The sequence below is a fragment of the Sarcophilus harrisii genome, chromosome 2, assembly GCF_902635505.1.
Source record: "Sarcophilus harrisii chromosome 2, mSarHar1.11, whole genome shotgun sequence".
In the NCBI taxonomy this organism is placed as follows: domain Eukaryota; kingdom Metazoa; phylum Chordata; class Mammalia; order Dasyuromorphia; family Dasyuridae; genus Sarcophilus; species Sarcophilus harrisii.
The window spans coordinates 590,469,369-590,488,144 of NC_045427.1; the positions used below are offsets into that span (position 1 = coordinate 590,469,369).

Sequence of the window (18,776 nt, forward strand, 5' to 3'; positions counted from 1 at the left end):
CAGGGAACATTCACAGGCCAGAGGGGAAGGTGAGTTGGGGAAATGCATTTAGACTGGAACCATAGCGGTTCCCAATATGGCCACGAGGTGGCAGAATGACTGCACTCAGATCTACAAGGAGGACAAATACATTATTTCCAAAGGTGGAAGGAAATCTAGAGGAGGCTCCAGAACGTTGTGGACCCTCCCTTCAGGGTCTGGGATCAGCCGGGTCTGCTTCTTGGCTCTGGCACTTTCGTGCACATGAACCCTTCCCATGTGGGACAGAGGACCCTGAAAAGGGGACGGTCCGGGATACTCACACGAGCTGCAGATATTTGAAGGTGGAGAGCTGGGCAGGGACCAGAGTGAACTGGTTACCATCCAGGTAGCTGTGAGAGGAAAGCAGGAGAGATTAGCCAGCCCGTCTCCCCCAGTGTCTCTGCCAAGAGTAACCTCTTTTCAGGACATCCCAATCATGTCATCCTTCTCAAGTAAGAAAGAGCACCACATTTCCTCCTCTGCGCCCACTTCCAGAGCACTGTATTTTTATAACAGTGGAGAGTTCCAAAACAGTTTGTCTCATTAAATTTTTATACACATTACCTCATTTGACTCTTATAACAACCCTTTGAAGGGAGAGAGTATGTATTTTTGTTCCAGTTTTGCAGATAAGTTCACTAAGCATCAGAGAAGGCAGATGTCAAGCCTAAGATCATGGAGTAGAATTGGGAATCAAAACCGGCACTTCCAGCTCCAAGTGGAGTGCTCTCTCTACCACACCCAATTTCAGGAGGAAATCCATTTTTGTTGTGGTTGTAATTAGACAAAATAATTACTTTTTTGGCAACTATTAAGCGATAATACCTCTAAAAGCCTGTGAAACCGAGGGCAGAAATGTGTTTGATGAAATGGAAAAAAAAAAAAGCTCCCACTTTCTTGGCCACGTCTCTGTCTCCTTACTGCATCCTGTTCCTATTCCCTAATTGAAGCATTATCCAAAGCTCAGCTTAGACCCTCTTTTCAGGATCAGAGTCCTAGATCTCAAGCTACAAAAAACATTAAAACTCATCTGATTCAACACATTAATTTTACAGAAAAGAAATTCTATCAATCAACTTTTTCCTTGCCCTGTGTCTTTAACTGTCACTGCTGAGGGCCACCAATGAAACTCAATTCTATATTTGTAACTTTACATTAGTATTCCAGTTCCACATCTTCAAATGCCCATTAGACACTTGTGTCCTGTCACTTCTCATTCAACACGTTCAAATTCTCCACTTAATCAGCTCTCCCAGTCATCAAGGCTTAAAACTTGTAGCCATCTTTGCTTCTTCCTTCTGTTCAATTAGTCACCAAATACCGTTCTCCAGGTGTCCCTAACTTTCTATTTTTACTGATACGATCCTAGAGGGACAGCATGACATGGTGGAGAAGGAGGCAGCAAAACCCAAATTTGCATTCTGACTTGGGACACAAACTGATTATGTGACTTGGGACAAATGATTTCCCTTCTTAGTGCTATAAGCTACTCTCTGGAATGCTGCACACTGGCAAAATTAGGTCCACTCCCCATTTCCTACCTATCTTAGTCTACTCTTTCATCATCTCATACCTGAGAAATCGTAGCCTCCTTGTCTTTATTCTCCAATTCAGCCCCTACAACACAAACTTTTCAGTGTAAAACAACTGTATTTCTTGATGTCCCTTGAACATAATAGGAGCATTGCCATCTTGAACCTTCAACTCCAATGTTCCTAACTAAAATTTCCCCATATATCCAAATTCTCGCCATCCTTCAATGACCAACTCATTCCCTCACTGCTCCAGATCCTTCTGATCTCCCCCTTTTCTGGCCCCCACTAACTCACATGCTCTATATCATTAATTTTGGCACTGATCATTCCACAACTTATATTGTAACCACATGATACACTGATGAGTTGTCTGGAACTACCTCAAAGCTGGAAGAAAACCCAGGGAGAATCTAGTATAATCCAAGACTGAAAATGGATCCCATTTCCAATGGGCTTGCCAAGTGATCCGGTGATTATAACTTTCTTACTGTTCCTCAAACAAGATATTCCTTTTTTCCAACTCTGGGCATTTTTACTGGTTGCCATCCATACCCAGAACTCTTGCTTCTCTGTTTCTTGTCTTCTTTGACTTCCTCTGAACACCTACTAAAATCTCTCTTCCTACAGGGAACCTTCCCTCTTTGAGTCTAGTGCCTTCCTTCTGTAGATTATTTCCAATTTATCATATATATATATATATGTGTATATATATATATACATATATATATATATATATAGCTTCACTGTATATGATGTGTATGTCATATATATGATATGTATATCATATATACAGTTGTTTTCATGCATTAATCTGTGACTCCCTGAGACCTGGAGCTGGTGCCCTCAACACTTAGAACAGCATCTGACCGGAATAGGTGCTTAATAAATGCTTACTATAGTTTTCATGATCAGAAGCTTTTCAAGACTCAGTCTCCCTGTTGGCTAATTCTACCCCTGCTCCTACTTCACTCCTCTGTGGCTCCTCAGAATGAGTCTGATCCCTTTTCCATGAACTACACTTAAAATACTGGAGGTCAGCTGTCATGTTCCCCTTAAGGCTTTTCTTTTCAAGGCAATAACACTACCAACACCACCAAAACGACCAACATTTATACAGTGCTAGAGATCACTTTGCTAAGCTCTTTACCACTATTATCCCCTTTGGCAAAGCTCCCCTTCATTTTCAAGATTAAAAACTTGAGACCTAGAGAGGCTAAACAGGGCCAGGATTTGAACCCAGTTTTTCCTGAACCTGGGTCCAGCATTCAATCCATTACATATTTGCTGTGTGATAAGAACAAGTCACTTTCACCTCTTATTAATGCAGCTTATTCTCTAATACTCTGAATTATAGCAAAGTTAAAATCTCCATTGCTGGAGCAAGTTTGTGCACAGGATGCTCCTCACATCAGTGAAAGTGAACTCAATAAATAACCAGAACAATATTTGCTCTATCCACCTTACAGGGTTGTTATAAGGAAAGTATTTTGTAAGTGGTAAACCAATATTTATGTCTATATCTCTGTCTGTGCTTATGTCTAGATCTAGATCTATTTAGACAGACAGATGTCTTTCCAGACAGATATATAGATATGAGATTTTAATATTGATAATAGGAAGCCCCTCCTTTCTCCCCCATCCCCAAAGACCCTGCATGGCCTTAGCTAAGCCAGAAGGGGCTGAGGAGCCCACGAATGGTGTCACTCACAGTTCAGTGACATTCTTGGGGATGCCCTTGGGGAGACCCCGAAGGTGCTTGTTGCTGCAGCGAACCACAGTGTCAAGGCAGGTGCATTCCTGTGGGCACTGTGGCCGTGGGAAGCAGCCTCCTTCCTCCTGACCTGGAAAAGAAATCAGTGAAAGGATGGTCAGTGAGGGGGACCCACCTTCTTGCTTTCAGTCCTCTGTAGTCAAGGCTCAGCTGGGTTTCCTGAGAATTGAAATCACTGGATCCAGACACTAACCCGATCTCTGAATTACCAACAGTAGGTGCTTCTTTGATAGAACCTCTCATAAATTGGTCTGAGTGCCCTATTTTAGTAAGGGTCTTGTTCAGATCCGCTCCCTAAAGGGACCCTAGCAGCCAGTTTGACATCTCTGTTTTAGGAAATTCTCTAAATATTGTTGTTTGTCCTTTCTCAAAGAGGACCATGACATCGGGGGGGGGGGGGGGGGGGGGGGGGGGGGATGCCATGACAAGTAAGTGAGGGGAGTTGGAGGGAGGGAGGGCTGGGCAGAGTCACCTGCCTCACTTTCCCTCCAGAGCCATCTGGGACCAGTGACCAGATATAGATCAAGACAACTGGAGATGGCCCTGGATGCAGTAGGAGACCTTGGTATTTTTAAACTATACACTGACTTGATTGAGGTAGCACTCATTCAGGCTGGGTAAGAAATCCTCTAAGCATATGAGTTGCAGGAAAAGTCCTTGTCCAGGAGTTCCCTGGACCAATAAAGTCACAAGACAAGCCCTCTTCTTAGTCCTTATAGCTACTGCTTCAAGCTCTTTCCTCTCTTATTGAGCCATCAACTGCACCCCTCCCTTTTACACTTAAAGCAAATCATCAGTCTTGAGAAAAATGATTATTTCTCTCATATTAATAGTTAGTTATTAAAATTAGGGAGATTTTTTTCCCTGTCCTATTTCTTTGTCCAATTTCTCAAGGACAGGGCCGGTGAAAGATAGGATGAACATTCTCCTCATCATGGGCACTGCTACTCTACCCAACTAGCTCAGGCTTGGGTGGGGGATATAGATTCTTTGTCTCAATTGCCTAAAGTTCTGGATATAGGAACAATCTCTCTGTCCAAGAGTGACATGATATCACTCTCAGCCCCTCATTGGAGTGAACTCACTTCTCTTTGTAAAACCCACCTCTCATTAATTGTTAACCAATCAGAGTTGATTGCCACTCTCAGGAACACTCCTCTTCCAAAGGACCTACTAGCCATGAGCTCACCACCATTTTTGTTTTTGGTCTAAGAGAGAGATGGCCAAACGGCCATCCTTTTATTAATAAACATGCTGCCATTATTAATAAAATGATTAAATCACCCAGAAATTATGTCTCTTAAACTTTTAAAATACCATAGCTTTCTGCTTCTTCAACTAGACTTGCAGGCATTTAATGTGATTTTCTTCAATTCCCCTCCTCTATCTTTCAAAACTTCAGTGCATCATCTCTCCTTTCTTTCCCTCTGGGAACACAAGAAGCAACTCTGCTCCTCATCAAGTCATTAAGGCCTCTACTTTGATCTTATTCCTTTCTGTCCTCATTAGGACTTTTTTTCCAGTAAGGCTTCTTTCAGTCTGCTTCCAAATCTCCTCAATTTATATATATACATAAATATAACTTTATATGTGGTATGTAAGTATACATATATGTGTGTATTGTATATAATGTTTGGGGGACAGCGAAGTGAATCAGTATCTTTGCCAAGAAAATCCCAAAATAGAACCACAAAGAGATGGAAATGGCTATAAAACTAATAAAAACATTCGTGTGTGCTGAAATTTATCTGTACAGGCCATCACTACCTCAAACATGCCCAAGAATTGTTCTAATGATTTCCCACTCAAAACTTTATCTTTCTTACTTGTCCATTTCTGTCAATGATATCATGTAGACAGTTTCCAGTGTTTAAAACCTTGATATTGTTTACCTCCAATACTCTTGTCCACTCCTACAAAGCAATTCTAGCATCCATCCCCTTCTCCCTATTCCTACCACTATCACCCTGGCACAGGTCCTTATTATTGCTCATCTAAATAACTGCAATAAATAAAAACAACAAAAGGTTTTCCCACCTTTATTCTCTACCCTCAAATTACCATTCATACCACACAATTACCTCTATGCATAATCATGTCATCTGCCTACTAAAAAATCCCCATTACCTGCTGACTCTGTAATCTAGTGTGACTCTCTCTCTCTCTCTCTAGCTGGACCTCATATTATTATCCTCATGCATGGAGTTTTGTAGCTGAAATGGCCTCCTCTGTGTCCCAAACTTGCTCTGTTTTTGTTGACTCTGTCCCCCATGCTGGAAATCCCTCCCTTCTCTTTGCCTGTGGATTTCCCACTCATCCTTTAAAGTCTCACTCACTCACCACCTCCACCACATGTCAGCCATGACCTTCCCACTTCACTTAGCACTCCGCTCAGCCCCTCTCTAATTCACTTACCATAATACGTTATAACATGCATTCTTTTTGTGAGTCTCATTCTTCTACAAAACTTTATTCTCCATGCAGACTAGAATATGTTCTAACACAGCGTTATTATCTCCTCTAATGTTTACCATTGTATTCTCCGCAGAATAGAAACTTAATAAGGCTTTGCAGAATCTAATTGAAGAGTAGTGTTGGGAGAATGGAAGGGCCCTGAGAGTAGGAGCTGTCTAAACTTTTCCATTTTATCTCCGTCACTGGCATAGTACCTGACACATAGTAAGCGATTAATAAATGCTTGTTGATTGATTAAGGTGTGTTCAAAGGAACTTGATCAGAAATGGCTTTTTTTTTTAAATCTTGAAAAATTAATGAACCAAAGCTATCTAGAATAATTTGGTAAGGGGATAGGGCAGGACATGAGAGCTACCTTTAAATATTTGCATGTATGGAAAAGGAATTTGTCTCATTTTAAATAGCCCTGTGGGAGGTAGCATGGGTAGCAGCAATAATGGATTTTTGCTCAATATGAGAAAGGATTTCCTAACAATCAAAATTGTTCTATCTCTAAAGCCATAACTATCTTAGAAGGTAATGGACCCCTAAAAGTCATAGGATCATACTATTTAGGACTGGAAGAGAGCTTAGAGGTAGATGAGGAAACTGAGACCCAGAAAAATTAAATCGCTCTCCTGGATCACACAGCTGAAAAATAGCGGAATCAGGAATGGGAATGAGCTCTTCTACCTCCACATTCAACTCTCTTTCCATTGAACCTTCAAGGAGATTATACTTTAATGGAGGAGACATCAAGTATAAAAATAGATCCATAAAAAATGCGTAGAATAGATGGACAGTAATCTTGTAAAGAAAGGCTCTAACGCCTTGGATTGAGGGAGAAGGGGAGAAAGGTTTCCTGCCGAGGATTCAAGAGAGAATAAGTATGTCCATGAGCCAGGAACCGACTCCTTCCTGAGAAGACGTCAGAGAAGTGATTTCTTGGAACCCGAGAGATGTTCTTTAATGGGAAGATCCTAGAGTGAGGAGGGCTGATCTGATGAAGTGAGCCTAGGAGAAGGGGGAGGGTATGTCCCAGGTCCAGCCCTGCAGGTCTCCAGCAGGGGATACAGCAGGGCTGTGAGGTACAAGGAGAGCTGGCTTAGCCTGGACTTGTGGAGAAGCCTGAGCCCCCTGCTCCTGGCAAAATCCTTGCTGCCCCTCTAAGGGCTCAGTCCGCGACCTCTTTTCCTAGCCAGCTCCCAGGCTGACCCGCCAGGCCCCCCTCCCCAGGATGCCTGTGAGTTACCTTCCTCACACCTGAAGTCGGGGAAGGCCACGTCCTGGAGTGGGATCTGCCGTAAGAAGTCTGGGTTCTGACACCGGGGGTTCCCCGTCACGATCTTCCTCTTCCGGAGCCAGTCCCCGAGCCAGGCCAGCTGGCAGTTACAGTTGAATGGATTAGCCAGGAGATTCCTAAAAGGATAAGGAACCATGAGTAACAACGACCACAATAATAAAAATAGTTAACATTTATGTTGTACTTTAACATATTATTTCTTTTAATTATTACAACCCCGTGGGACTTTGTGGTCACTCTTCAGTTGTGTCCAATTTTTCATGACCCCGTTTGGGGTTTTCTTGGCAAGGACACTGCAGTGGTTTCCATTTCTTTCTTCAGTTCATTTTACAGATGAGAAAACTGAGGCAAACATGGCTAAGTGACGTGGCCAGAATCACACAATTAGGAAATATCTGATTTGAACTTGAGGAGACCAGTCTTTCTGACTCCAAGTCTGGCACTGTATGAACCTTCTACCCCCTTATGATGAAGGTGCGATTATTTTCCTTATTTTACAAAAGAGAACAGGTTAAATGACTTGCCCCAAATCACACAGATAGCTATTATTTAAAGCAAAATTTGAATTCAGGACTTCCTAATTCCAAGTTCCATACTTTAGTTTTTGTCCCCACCTATCTTTGTTCATGAACTTAAAAAAAGACCTCAAAACTGCCACATATTTCTGAGTGTTGGATTATGCAACTTTTGCAAAAGTATGAATACATTAAAGTGTGTCATGAGAATAAGGAGTCTTCCAAGTTGACAAGTGCACCAAAAACGACACCTCCAAATGCTCTGCATCCCCTTTAAACACCATATTAAACACCATATCTGGAATTCCTCTTTGGGAGATGTCTGGAATTGGCTTGGCCACGCATGAAAATCTGTGCCTTAGATACTGGAAACAGATCCCAGAAAGGGACTACAAATATTCTCTGGGCAATGGTGGCTCATCGGACCAAGGGTACAACTTCCTGAGTAACTACTGAAAGGGACATCGCTCACTGACATGTATAAGAACAAGTGTGTTCATTTGTTTTTTAAACAAGTCATATCACTTGATTTGAAGTCATATCATTTGATCACTGTTGATATGAAAAGTCATATCTCATATTCTAATCTTTTATAAAAGATTATGTAGATTATTTATAGTTTATAATAATATATAAAGATTATATATCAACTTTTATAAAAGTTTTATTCTATAACACATAGAAATATATTAACGATAGGATTGGGACAATTTTGAGGTCCCTCTGAGGGACCTCACCGCTCCAGCAAGCCTACAATCAACAGCGCAACATCAAAAATGTTGTCAGTGGAAGGGGAAAGCTTAATCCACAATAGAGTAATAATTTTAAAAATCATTCCTCTTTGGCCTTAGGATAAATGCTTGTATTTACTTTTGAATAAGGATGTGCATAATGTTCAGGGGATTCCCAGCACACCAAATAATGATAATATATCTATAATCATAAAAACTTTTACAGCATTTTTACAGTTTACAATTGGCGTCAGACACTTTTCTTCGTCTTTCAAATGAGCTGGAGAAGGAAATGGCAAACCACTCTAGTATCTTTGACCCCCAAATGGGCTCATAAAGAGTCGAACTGACTGATAAACAAGAGTTGCTAGACTGATACAAGCCCCAGCTGAACCATATTCTTTCTCGATATTTGGAATTATTACCCTTCCCTAAGGTGAGAGACCATAATTAAAGTGTTTTGATTCAAAAGGTTTCTGACCAGTCTGCTGCCTATCAGGAAGAGGAGAATAAACATGAGTATGAAAAGGCCCAACAAAAGAATTAAAAAGATAACCAGGGCTGGAAAGGAAGATTTATCTCAATTACACAGTCAATGAGTAACACTTCTATTCTTCATTTTTTTTCTTGGCTCCCTCCCTTCACCCACTCCCAAGGCAGACTGCCACCTGCTATTTATTTCTACCATAAAAATCAGAATCTTTTTCTTTTCAAGGGCATATTTTAAAAGTATAAATTTCCAGGCAGGAATTACAAAATTTACATTTAGTTAAGTAGGACATCCAATGGGAAAAGGCCATGTAGCCTACAGCTAAGTTTCCACCACTCTCCTCTAATGTGAATTTCCCAGCAAATCTTTTCACAGTATCTGAGAGGCTGCAGCATGCTATAATGCTTAGAGAGTCAGGCTCAAGTGACAAGAAGAACTGGATTCAAATTCTGTCTCTCACATATACAAGTTGTATGACCTTGACCAAGACCATGGAGACTATTGCCACTTTTCACCTTTGCAGTGTAAATTTACATTGTAAAGGGAAGGGATCTTAGGAGTTATGTAGTCCACTCTCTCATTTTACAGATTTAGAATTAAAGCCAAGAGTAGTTAAATGGCCTGTCCATCTAATAAGTGTGTAAGGTAGGATTTGAATCCAGCTCTTCTGGACTGGAAGCCTAGCACTCTATCCACCATCATCACTGCATTATGACGGGTAGAGCAGACTGCAGCATCATATGCTCTTTCACCCCTGATTCAACTAAGAAGCCTTAAGGGGCTCTGGTCACCAGGAAAAAAAGTGATCCAGCCCTGTCTGGTGAGACTGACTCCGGCTGAGTTTTACTCCATCCCACCCTTACGTGTCCCTGGAGCAGACGGGACAGGGAAGGTGCTGGGGCCCCTGGGACAGATGCCTGCCAGCCTCTGGGACAGGAGCTCCCAGCTGAGCAGGGGGACACCCGACTTACAGAGTGGAGAGGGACTGGAGGGTGTCAAAGGCTCCAGGCGAGATGGTGCTGATCTGGTTGTCATAAAGAGAGAGGAGGCGGACATTCCGAAGGCCTGTGAAGCTGTCGTTGTGGATGCAGCTGATGCGGTTGTTCCTCAGCATTCTGCGGAAACAAAGAGAAAAGGGGGAGCAAGGGTCCTCCTGGCTCAGAAACCGTTCTGCTGAACCTGCTTCCCAAAGGAATCCTTCTGGATCCATAGGACTTAGAGACAGAAGCGATCTTAGAAACATTCTGATCAGAAGGGCCATCCATGTTTGGGTCTAACCCTCTGGGGGTCTGGTGAAACCCAGATACCCCTTCACATAATAATGCTTTTAAATGTGTAAAATAAGTATATAAATAAAATACAGAGAATTACAGAAGATACCATGGATACCAAAAACCATTTTGGAGACAGGAAGATTGTAATCACATGTAACCTAGCAATGGGTCCAATAATTGGAGAAATTTGAAGTCATAATGAGTGTAAAAGGTATTTTGAGAAAATGTAGCCAAGAGTAATGGGATATCACATCTGTGATCGAATGCTTCTTCCCCTGAGCAGTGAAATTCTGTGCTGTGCTATTTGTAATTGAAGGAGATTCTCAATTTCAATTATAAGTTGAGTGTAAAATAATGGTGTAATTTTTTTTTCTCATCTAAGTTGACGGTCCTAAGATCTTTCCAAGTTAACAAGTTCTGATTAAATACAAACTTCTCATTTTACAGATGAGAAAACTACAGCCTAGAGAGAAGTAACTTGGTCAAAGTGGCAAAGATAGGAATGGAACACAGCTCTGGAACCCTATTGCTTTTTAAAAATCAAAGTTCCTTTTAAATAAACAAGTGGTAGAGCAATATTAGAGAATTTTCTTACTGGGAATTCCCTACACCAATGAAATCCAGATCCAGACCAACATAGGATGACTTAGATTATTCATATGCACAAGACAGACAAGACTTAGGTCCTCAGCAGAAAACAGGAAAGACTTTGTGACCAAATAACTTTTTATAACCTTGGTAGTGCTACAGAAAATAATATTTTTTGTAACAAAGCAACAGTAATAAGTCCCATTATTTCCTGGCAACCCCATCTTCCTCGTTCCCATTCCTTTCTCATGTTAATAGTCATCATCCCAATCCACATCTATCACTGTCTCTCCCACTCACTGTCTCCCAGGTACTCACAGGGTCCTTAGACCATCCAAACCCCGGAACATGCCGCTTCGTATGGATTCCAACTGGTTGACAGTCAGGTGCAACTCACTCACTGAGGCTGCCCCCTCGAAGGCACCATCTTCTATCTCTGATACCTTGTTGTTGCTGAGGTTGCTGGGGACAACAGGAGGGAAAGAGAAAGGGGACCCAATGAGCGCTTCGAATCCAGGACTGTTTATCCACGGAGGTGGTTCTTTTCTTCCCTTTCTCCTTCAGAATCCTCTCAGATTTGGACCCCTGAGAAACTCCTATCTGCCCAGAAACCTTCATCTAACTGGTCTCCTGGTCGGCATCTACTCTCTAACAGAAAATTCTCCTGCTACCATTATTCCTGGTGCTTGGAGTTCCTCTTCAACTTCAAAGTCAGGCTAAAGTCCCATTCTTCAACCTCCAAGTCAAATGCCTTCTATCTACAATATCTTCCCTGTTCTCTATAGGAGGAAAACGATCCCCTCCTCCTTCCCTTATGCATTCATTCATAATATCATTTTGGGAGGTATATATAACATTCCCCTACTAGGCTATAAACTCCTTGAGGGCAGACTTTGATTGTTTATCCTTGTATCACCAAATATAGTGCTCCACACATTTTAGGGGCTTGTAGAATATTTGTTGAATCAAATTGGACTCACATTTTCTTCAGATGTGGAAGTTTTTTAAAAATTCCAGTGGCCTCTAATATTGAGATTTCATTGTTGTTCAACCGTCTGTGGTAGACAAGGAAAAGAAGAGGTTTTGAATGGAAGAAGTTGCAGTCACCTCCAAATGAAGAACCTATCAGATGACAATATTATAGGGGCATCTCTGGGAAATTCCATTAAAAATACATCACCACCTCAAAAAGAGTCCACTCATTAAGTCAGATTAAAATAATGGTAGATCTAGAGCTAAGACAGTGATAATTAAAGATACTTTTTCAATATAAATAAATTACATCTATTTGAATGTTTGCATATATTGATAAATGCACATATGTGATAGATCAAGATCAGCATTTGGCTAATAGTTTTAAAGAGTATCCTGAAAACGGATATATTATCAAGTGCATTCACTAAGGTCATATTTTTTACTATTTTTCATTAAAATCTTTCTTTTTTAGCTTAGTATTTATTTAACAAATATTTGCCATAGTAGGCAAATATTTGTTAATTTGGTTTAAACTGAGGTCTCAATTTACACATCCATAATATGTTTGCAAAATCCTTAATATGTATGAATTTCACAAGCATACCATTGGCAAATCAGAAGCTCCTACTTAAGGCAACAAATGAATATCTTTCACAATAGAACTACAAACAGAACTTTAATTTTGTAATCGCTGTTTCCATTTGCCTAAGTTCAGTATTCAGGCTCAAAGGAGCAAATAAACATATATCTCACATTACTTCCAAGAACAGGGTAATTGCTTTATATAAATACATGTTATCCTTACAATGTTGCTTAAGTAGGAGGGAGGCATAATTATCCCCATTTTGTAGAATGAGAAACTGGGGTACAAATAGAGTACACTGTTCAAAGTCAATCAGTTCATCAGCAGCAAAGGATCAAAACTGTCCAGACATCTCATTGAAGGGTGGAACCCAATTATCCCCCAATGTTTATGGCGGAAGGCCATCTGCCAATTCAGTCTTCCAACTGACCTACTGATTTCAGAACTGAGAGAGTCCAGGATAAGTGGAGGTTACCGCAATCACCACAGTACCTATGTACCCCAATGATTCAGCAGGGATTGGGATGGGGGTGACTAACTGGCCCTCCAGCACTCCCCAAGATTGAATAGTAGGATGCTGTCACTCTGACAGCTGTAGAGAATAAAGCTAGAAGGCAAGCCCAGAAAGAACTGAAGAGGAGCGTGGAAAGGGAAGGGAAGGAAGGAGGGAGGACAAGACTCAGGCCAGGGTGGCAGAGGAGGTGCCCTCACAGCTCTGCGGTGGACTGGGGGATGCGCTCTGGGATCTTGGTGAGTTTCAGATTGGAGCATTCTACCACATTGGATTCGCAGCGGCACTTGTGGGGACAGACGGCATCACTGTTGCACTCGCTGTTCAACCGGTAATCCTCTGTGCCTGGCTCGAGGGAAGGAGTCATGAGAAATAAGGAAGCGGTGAGGGCTGGGGACCACCCTGCTCCTCGGAGTGCCTAGGCCTGGCCCCCTTGGGCATGCAGCAGGGCCTTTGTCCTCCCAGCCCTCTTGGGACATCCCCACTCCTAGGAGATCCCTTACCTGGAAGGAAGTACTGCTCTTTTGCTGGAAACAGACAAAACAAAAAGGAACTGGTTGATTGTCAGAACAGATCAGGAACCTGAACCCATGCCCATCTAACAACACATGTAGACGACCTGGGGATAGAATCTCTAAAGGCCCAAGAGTCCTGTGGATATCTCTAAAGTCATTACAAAGATTCTTCTCTATAAGACATAAAAAAGCTCTGATTTCCAAAGGCAAAACCCCACCTTTGCTACTTATTGAACAAATTATTGAATCTCCTAAGTCTCCATTTTCTCATCTATAAAATGGGGGAATTGAACCAGATGGTCTTCTAACATCTCCTTCAGCTCTAGATCCTCTGAAAATGAGGGGACTGCACAGGATTTCCCAAGTTCGGCTCTGACATTCTGTGACTGATGCTGAACGGTAGCACTGAACTTGTACTGGGCGTTTGAACTGAGCTAAAAACAAGCTATAGGAATGATGCCTCATAGTAAAGGATGGATCAGGAACTATTTTCATTGTACAGATGGGGATAGGTTATACTAAGGAAGTATCTTATATCTGAAAGGGATTTTAAGGGCCATCTAATTCAAGTCTCCCATTTTATAGATGAGAAAACTAAGGTCCAGAGATTGCAACACCTGCCCAAAGTTATGCAGCTAGGTGGTGATCATCCAGGTGGAATGATTTTTAACATGTCTCATATGAGGACCTGGCCGGGATCCCAGGGTCGTGAGTTTCAGTCCCACCCAGTGGAACACTACTGCCCCAATGACCATGGTATTATACCAACTTACATGACAGAAAACACTCCTACTAGTTAGAGGATTAAAGGAACACAATTGGTGTATTCCCAGTTTTTAGAAATCCCAAGAGAACAAAAAGTCAGGGAAGAAATCTGATGGGCAAGGCTATGTGGGGTTGCTTCTATTGATTCTTGAATGTTAAAATTTCCCAGACAGTTCTGGATTTCCATTCCTTCACCCCAAGAAAAAAGGAGACCAAAAGACAGTTACCTGAGCACCTGAATTTCTTGCTTTTGATCTGCCCAATGCGCTTGTTGGCCAGGCGGCGGGGACTGGCGCAGCGGGCTCCACTGGTCTCGATGGGGTTAGTGCGTAAGAAATCTGCCAGCCACTTCAGATTACAGTCACAGATGAACGGATTTTGAGCCAGGTGCCTTTCCAAAGGGAAGACAAACAAATTGAAAATAAAGAAAAAAATGATAAAAGAACTTTTCTGGTCTCCATCTAGACTCTCCAAACTAATCTAGTTAACCATGAAGGTCAGGGAAAAGATTGGAAGAGAAGCAAAAAAACTGGGCAGGGTTGGGTGGCAGGACATTGTTCAACCATGAGTATGGGGAAGGGGAACTGATAGGAATGTAGGAATGAGAGAGTAGTGGGGGTCAAGAGAGCTGACAAGGCAGGGCTGGGGGGATTATGGGGAGTGCTAGGAAGAGGGAAGGAGCTGACAGAGAGGGCTGAGGGATATGGGATGAGAGTGAAAGGAGAGGGTAGTGAGGGAGCTGATGTGGAAGAGGGTAGGATATGAGCTGTAAAAGATGGGTAGGGACATGCTATTTTTTTTCTTTATTAAAGTTTTTCATTTTTCAAAACATATGCGTGGACAATTCTTCAACATTAGCTTTTTGTAAACCTTGTCCCATTTTCCCCTTTCCCTCACACCCTCCCCTAGATGGCAAGTAGTGAAATGCATGTTAAACATTGTAGAAATATATGTTAAATCCAATATATGCATAGATATTTATACAATTATCTTGTGGCACAAGAAACATCAAATAAAACCAGAAAAAAAGAAGCAAAATAAAATGCAAGCAAACAACAGAGAGAGTGAGAAAGGTTTGCAAAAGCATTTTCCTCACAGCAGCTCTATGAAGTAAGCAGTTCCAGTATTATCATCTCTCTTTTATGGATGAAGAAATTGAGTCTTAAAGAGGTTAAATGACTTATCTATATAATCAGATAGTTCCTAACTGTCAGATCTAAGCCTTCCCTACCAAGCTGCACTCTTCTGGGCTTTTTCTTCTTATCCCAGAAATCTCCCAAATATGGAAGATCCATCAGCCCTGGAACTTCTACCTCAGAAGCACCTGCTCCCCTAATTGGAAGGCTCCTCCCAGTACCTCCGCTTAACAAGGATGACCAGCCCAGCCATTTCTTCATTCCCCTGCTGGCTGAACTCCTTTGGACATCAAGTAGCAGCATCTTCTCTCCCCACTTTTTTCAGCTTTCTTTTATATGTTGTGCTCCCTGTGCTTGGCACCTAGTAAGTACTTAATAAATGCTTGTCAATTGATTGATTGATTGACCCAGGGCTTAATACTTAAAGACCAGGGCCCTTGACACAAAACCAGGCTGCCTACCAAATGTTGTTGGCCATCTCATCACATTTGCCAGGTCTTACACAGCTAAAGGTAAAATTCAAGTCTTAAGCATCCAATCTTTTAGTGCTGTCTGTTACTCAGATCTCCTTTTTATCATAGATTTAAAACTAGAATCAATCCAATCAATCAAGAATTTATAAATGTAGAACTAGAAGGAGCCTTAAAGGTCTTTTTGTCAACCCCCTCATTTTATACATATGGAAACTGAGACCCAGATGGGTTAAGTTACTTGTCAATATGCACACAGGTAGTATGCTTAGAGCCTGGATTTGAACCCAGATCCTTGTACAACAAATTCAGCTCTTTTCTTCTATACCATAGTATCTCTCATTTAACACATAAATTTTCTTTATTTTTTATTTTATTAAAGCTTTTTATTTTCAAAACATATGCATGGATAATTTCTCGACATTGACCCTTGCAAAACCTTGTGTTCCAAATTTCCCCTTCCTTCCCCCCCCCCCCAGATGGCAAGTAATCTAACATATGTTAAACAGCACATAAATTTTACAAAAAAGAAAATTGAGGTCCTGAGAAAAGATTTGACTGATAAAGGTCATAGAGTTAATTGGTTCTACCCAACCTGGGATTTGAACCCAAGTCTTGAATTTCCAATCTGCTATTCTTTTCATTATATAAAATTGCCTCCTTTTAATTTTTTTTAACAATCCATTTTCAGCTGCTGACCTTTACCAAGAAGCTGTTTGCTGATTCTCTCCAGGGAAGATTTTACATCTATTTGAAAATCCAACAGATTGTAGGGGCTGGTAAGTGAACTCTCCCTAGCCTCCATTATGATATATTTCTTTATGCTTGAATGCACCAGCCTTTTCATAGCCTACCTCCATCCATTTTGGTCTGTCTTAAGAGAAATCACTATGTATTTCTGCTGAAATCTGTTCTACTTAAAGTAGAACAGATTTCAGCAGAAATATATAATATTCTGGGTTTGCAGGGAAGTATATTCACTTTAAATTTCCTGGATCTGTGGCAAAAGCAGGCTGTAAAATTTCCACTAGTGTGATTAAAAAGAATGGTTAATGAATAACCTTAAATATTGCATGCAAATAACCATTTCATGCAAGACCTAGCTTCAAAGGGCAGAAAGCTCAGTACAAGAAAGAATTATGTGGAGAAAACATTTCTTTCTTGCTTTGAAAACCTCCACTGATGTCTGATTCTCATGCTTCTGCATGGAGTTGAAATGACTAGGTTCTCAAGAGTTATGCAAGCAGAGTTAGCTCTGACAGAATCTTTCCAGAAGTCTTATAATAGACTGTGTATGTCTAAGGACTAGCCTAGCTAAATTCAGAGACTTAGCATCAAGTGGATAGCTTTTATTCTTATTTTGACTACAGCAGTTGTTGAAGGTCAAGTATTAAGTTACTAAGGGGCTTTATCAGTAGGGGGAATGTCCAAACTAATAAAATTACAGATCTGTGGAATTATCTTTTCTGTTCCTGATTATGGATGGGAAAGCAACAAAGAGCTGATCAGAGTTCACGGAAAGCCAGCCTCGCTGTTTTGCCTGTATTGTCAGAAAGCTTTTGTAGACATGGATCTTTCATTAGTACCATTAGGGCTCCTTAAAGAACTTCAAACCATCAGCACAAGTTGACTGGATGTCTTCAAATGAAGGGAAAGCCCATCTGAGATGAATTTTCTTGGTCCTGAGAACCTGACAGATTTAAGCTAAACAATGGTCCTATAGAAAATATACTTGGGTATTTGTATTTGTTTAAATCTAATTCTAATCTGCATGTACTTCATCATATATACCATGTTTAATAAATCAGTCATAGGTAAGTGATAGCTAGAGAGATTCTTCCACAAAAGTTCTATCCCAAGATAAAAAGACTCTAGGTATGATCGTGGTGAAAACATGTATTTGGGGACTGAGGACTAGTCTTGCTAAATATTGAGAAAGTAATCAGTAAATTGTCCACTGATAAGTCCTTCTGCCACAAGAAACCATGAAACAAAGAAAAAAAGACAGAATGCACCCTTGCAGTGACCATGGCAAAGTAGGAAAAAAAAAAAGATGCACAGAAAAGCTTTTAAGGCATCTTCAAAAACTAAACCGCCAAAACGTTAAATGTGAAATCTTTGTCCAGTGACCAAAAACTGAAGCATATCCCTATTGACATTCTTGGTTATTAATGAAACTAAGCATTGAAGAAAGTTATAACAATGAAAAGGCAGCTTAAGGTCTTCTCAAAGAGGTTAATCGAGGAGACCATTAAATTTCATTGAGCATTCAAAGACAAGAAGCACCATTCATGGCATACTTGATCGAGAGACAGCATCGCTAACCATGAACATAAGCAAATAGATTTCCAGGAAGAGAATTGGTTTAGGAGCCAATGTTTATTGCAAAGAATAAGTTGAGAAATTCCATAAAAACCTGACAAATCCTCAAAACCAAGTCAAGACAGGTCTTAATCCTCAATGACTTCAATATGAAAATGGCCACAGGGTCATTCCATAAAAAAAACCTGACAAATCCTCAAAACCCAAGTCAATACAGGTCTTAATCCTCAATAACTTCAATATGAAAATGGGTACAGGGCAAGAGGATAGAAAATAAGTGGGCAAAGGCTTGCAAATTATTCAGAAATCTCATACATATATGTCATGAATTCTTACTTTAAGAAGAAAATATGAAGGACATGACAAGCATAGAAAAAAATTACTTAGACCTTAATAGACAGAAAATGAATCATATGTCTGTGTTAGACCATTAACAAGTGGCAAAATCAACACCAAATTGGAAAAACAAAGATTAAAAAAAATTATCTGTAATTGTAATACTTCCAACCAATCGTTAACATTTATTAAGCATCTATTATGTACTAGATACCATTCTAGGAACTAGGGATAAAAAGAATTAAACAATTTCTGTCTTCAAGCAACACAACCTGAGAAGACAGCATGTACATACATAATTATATATACATATAAATTATAGAAATGAATACATAAATACAAGATAATTTTAAGAGAAGGGCATCAGCAGCTGAGGGAATCAGAAAAAGCCTATGCAGAAGGTAATATTTGAGCTGAGCTTCAAAGGAACTTAGGGATTCTATGGGGCAAAAGCAAGGAAGAAATGCATTCTAGGCATAGG

At 40.7% G+C, this 18,776-nt stretch overlaps 1 protein-coding gene across 2 annotated transcripts in view; it reads right to left on the reverse strand.

Moving 5' to 3' along the window:
- SLIT1 (slit guidance ligand 1) overlaps positions 1–18,776 on the reverse strand; it is a 245,809-nt gene that overhangs the window by 37,703 nt on the left and 189,330 nt on the right. For both annotated transcript variants that reach the window (XM_031956187.1, XM_031956186.1), the window contains 9 exons: positions 14,259–14,422; positions 13,255–13,278; positions 12,952–13,096; positions 11,663–11,737; positions 11,001–11,144; positions 9,792–9,935; positions 7,034–7,200; positions 3,265–3,397; positions 303–371 (listed from right to left, as the gene is read on the reverse strand). In XM_031956187.1, coding sequence (XP_031812047.1) covers positions 303–371; positions 3,265–3,397; positions 7,034–7,200; positions 9,792–9,935; positions 11,001–11,144; positions 11,663–11,737; positions 12,952–13,096; positions 13,255–13,278; positions 14,259–14,422 — 1,065 coding nt within the window. The remainder of the gene's footprint in view (positions 1–302; positions 372–3,264; positions 3,398–7,033; positions 7,201–9,791; positions 9,936–11,000; positions 11,145–11,662; positions 11,738–12,951; positions 13,097–13,254; positions 13,279–14,258; positions 14,423–18,776) is intronic.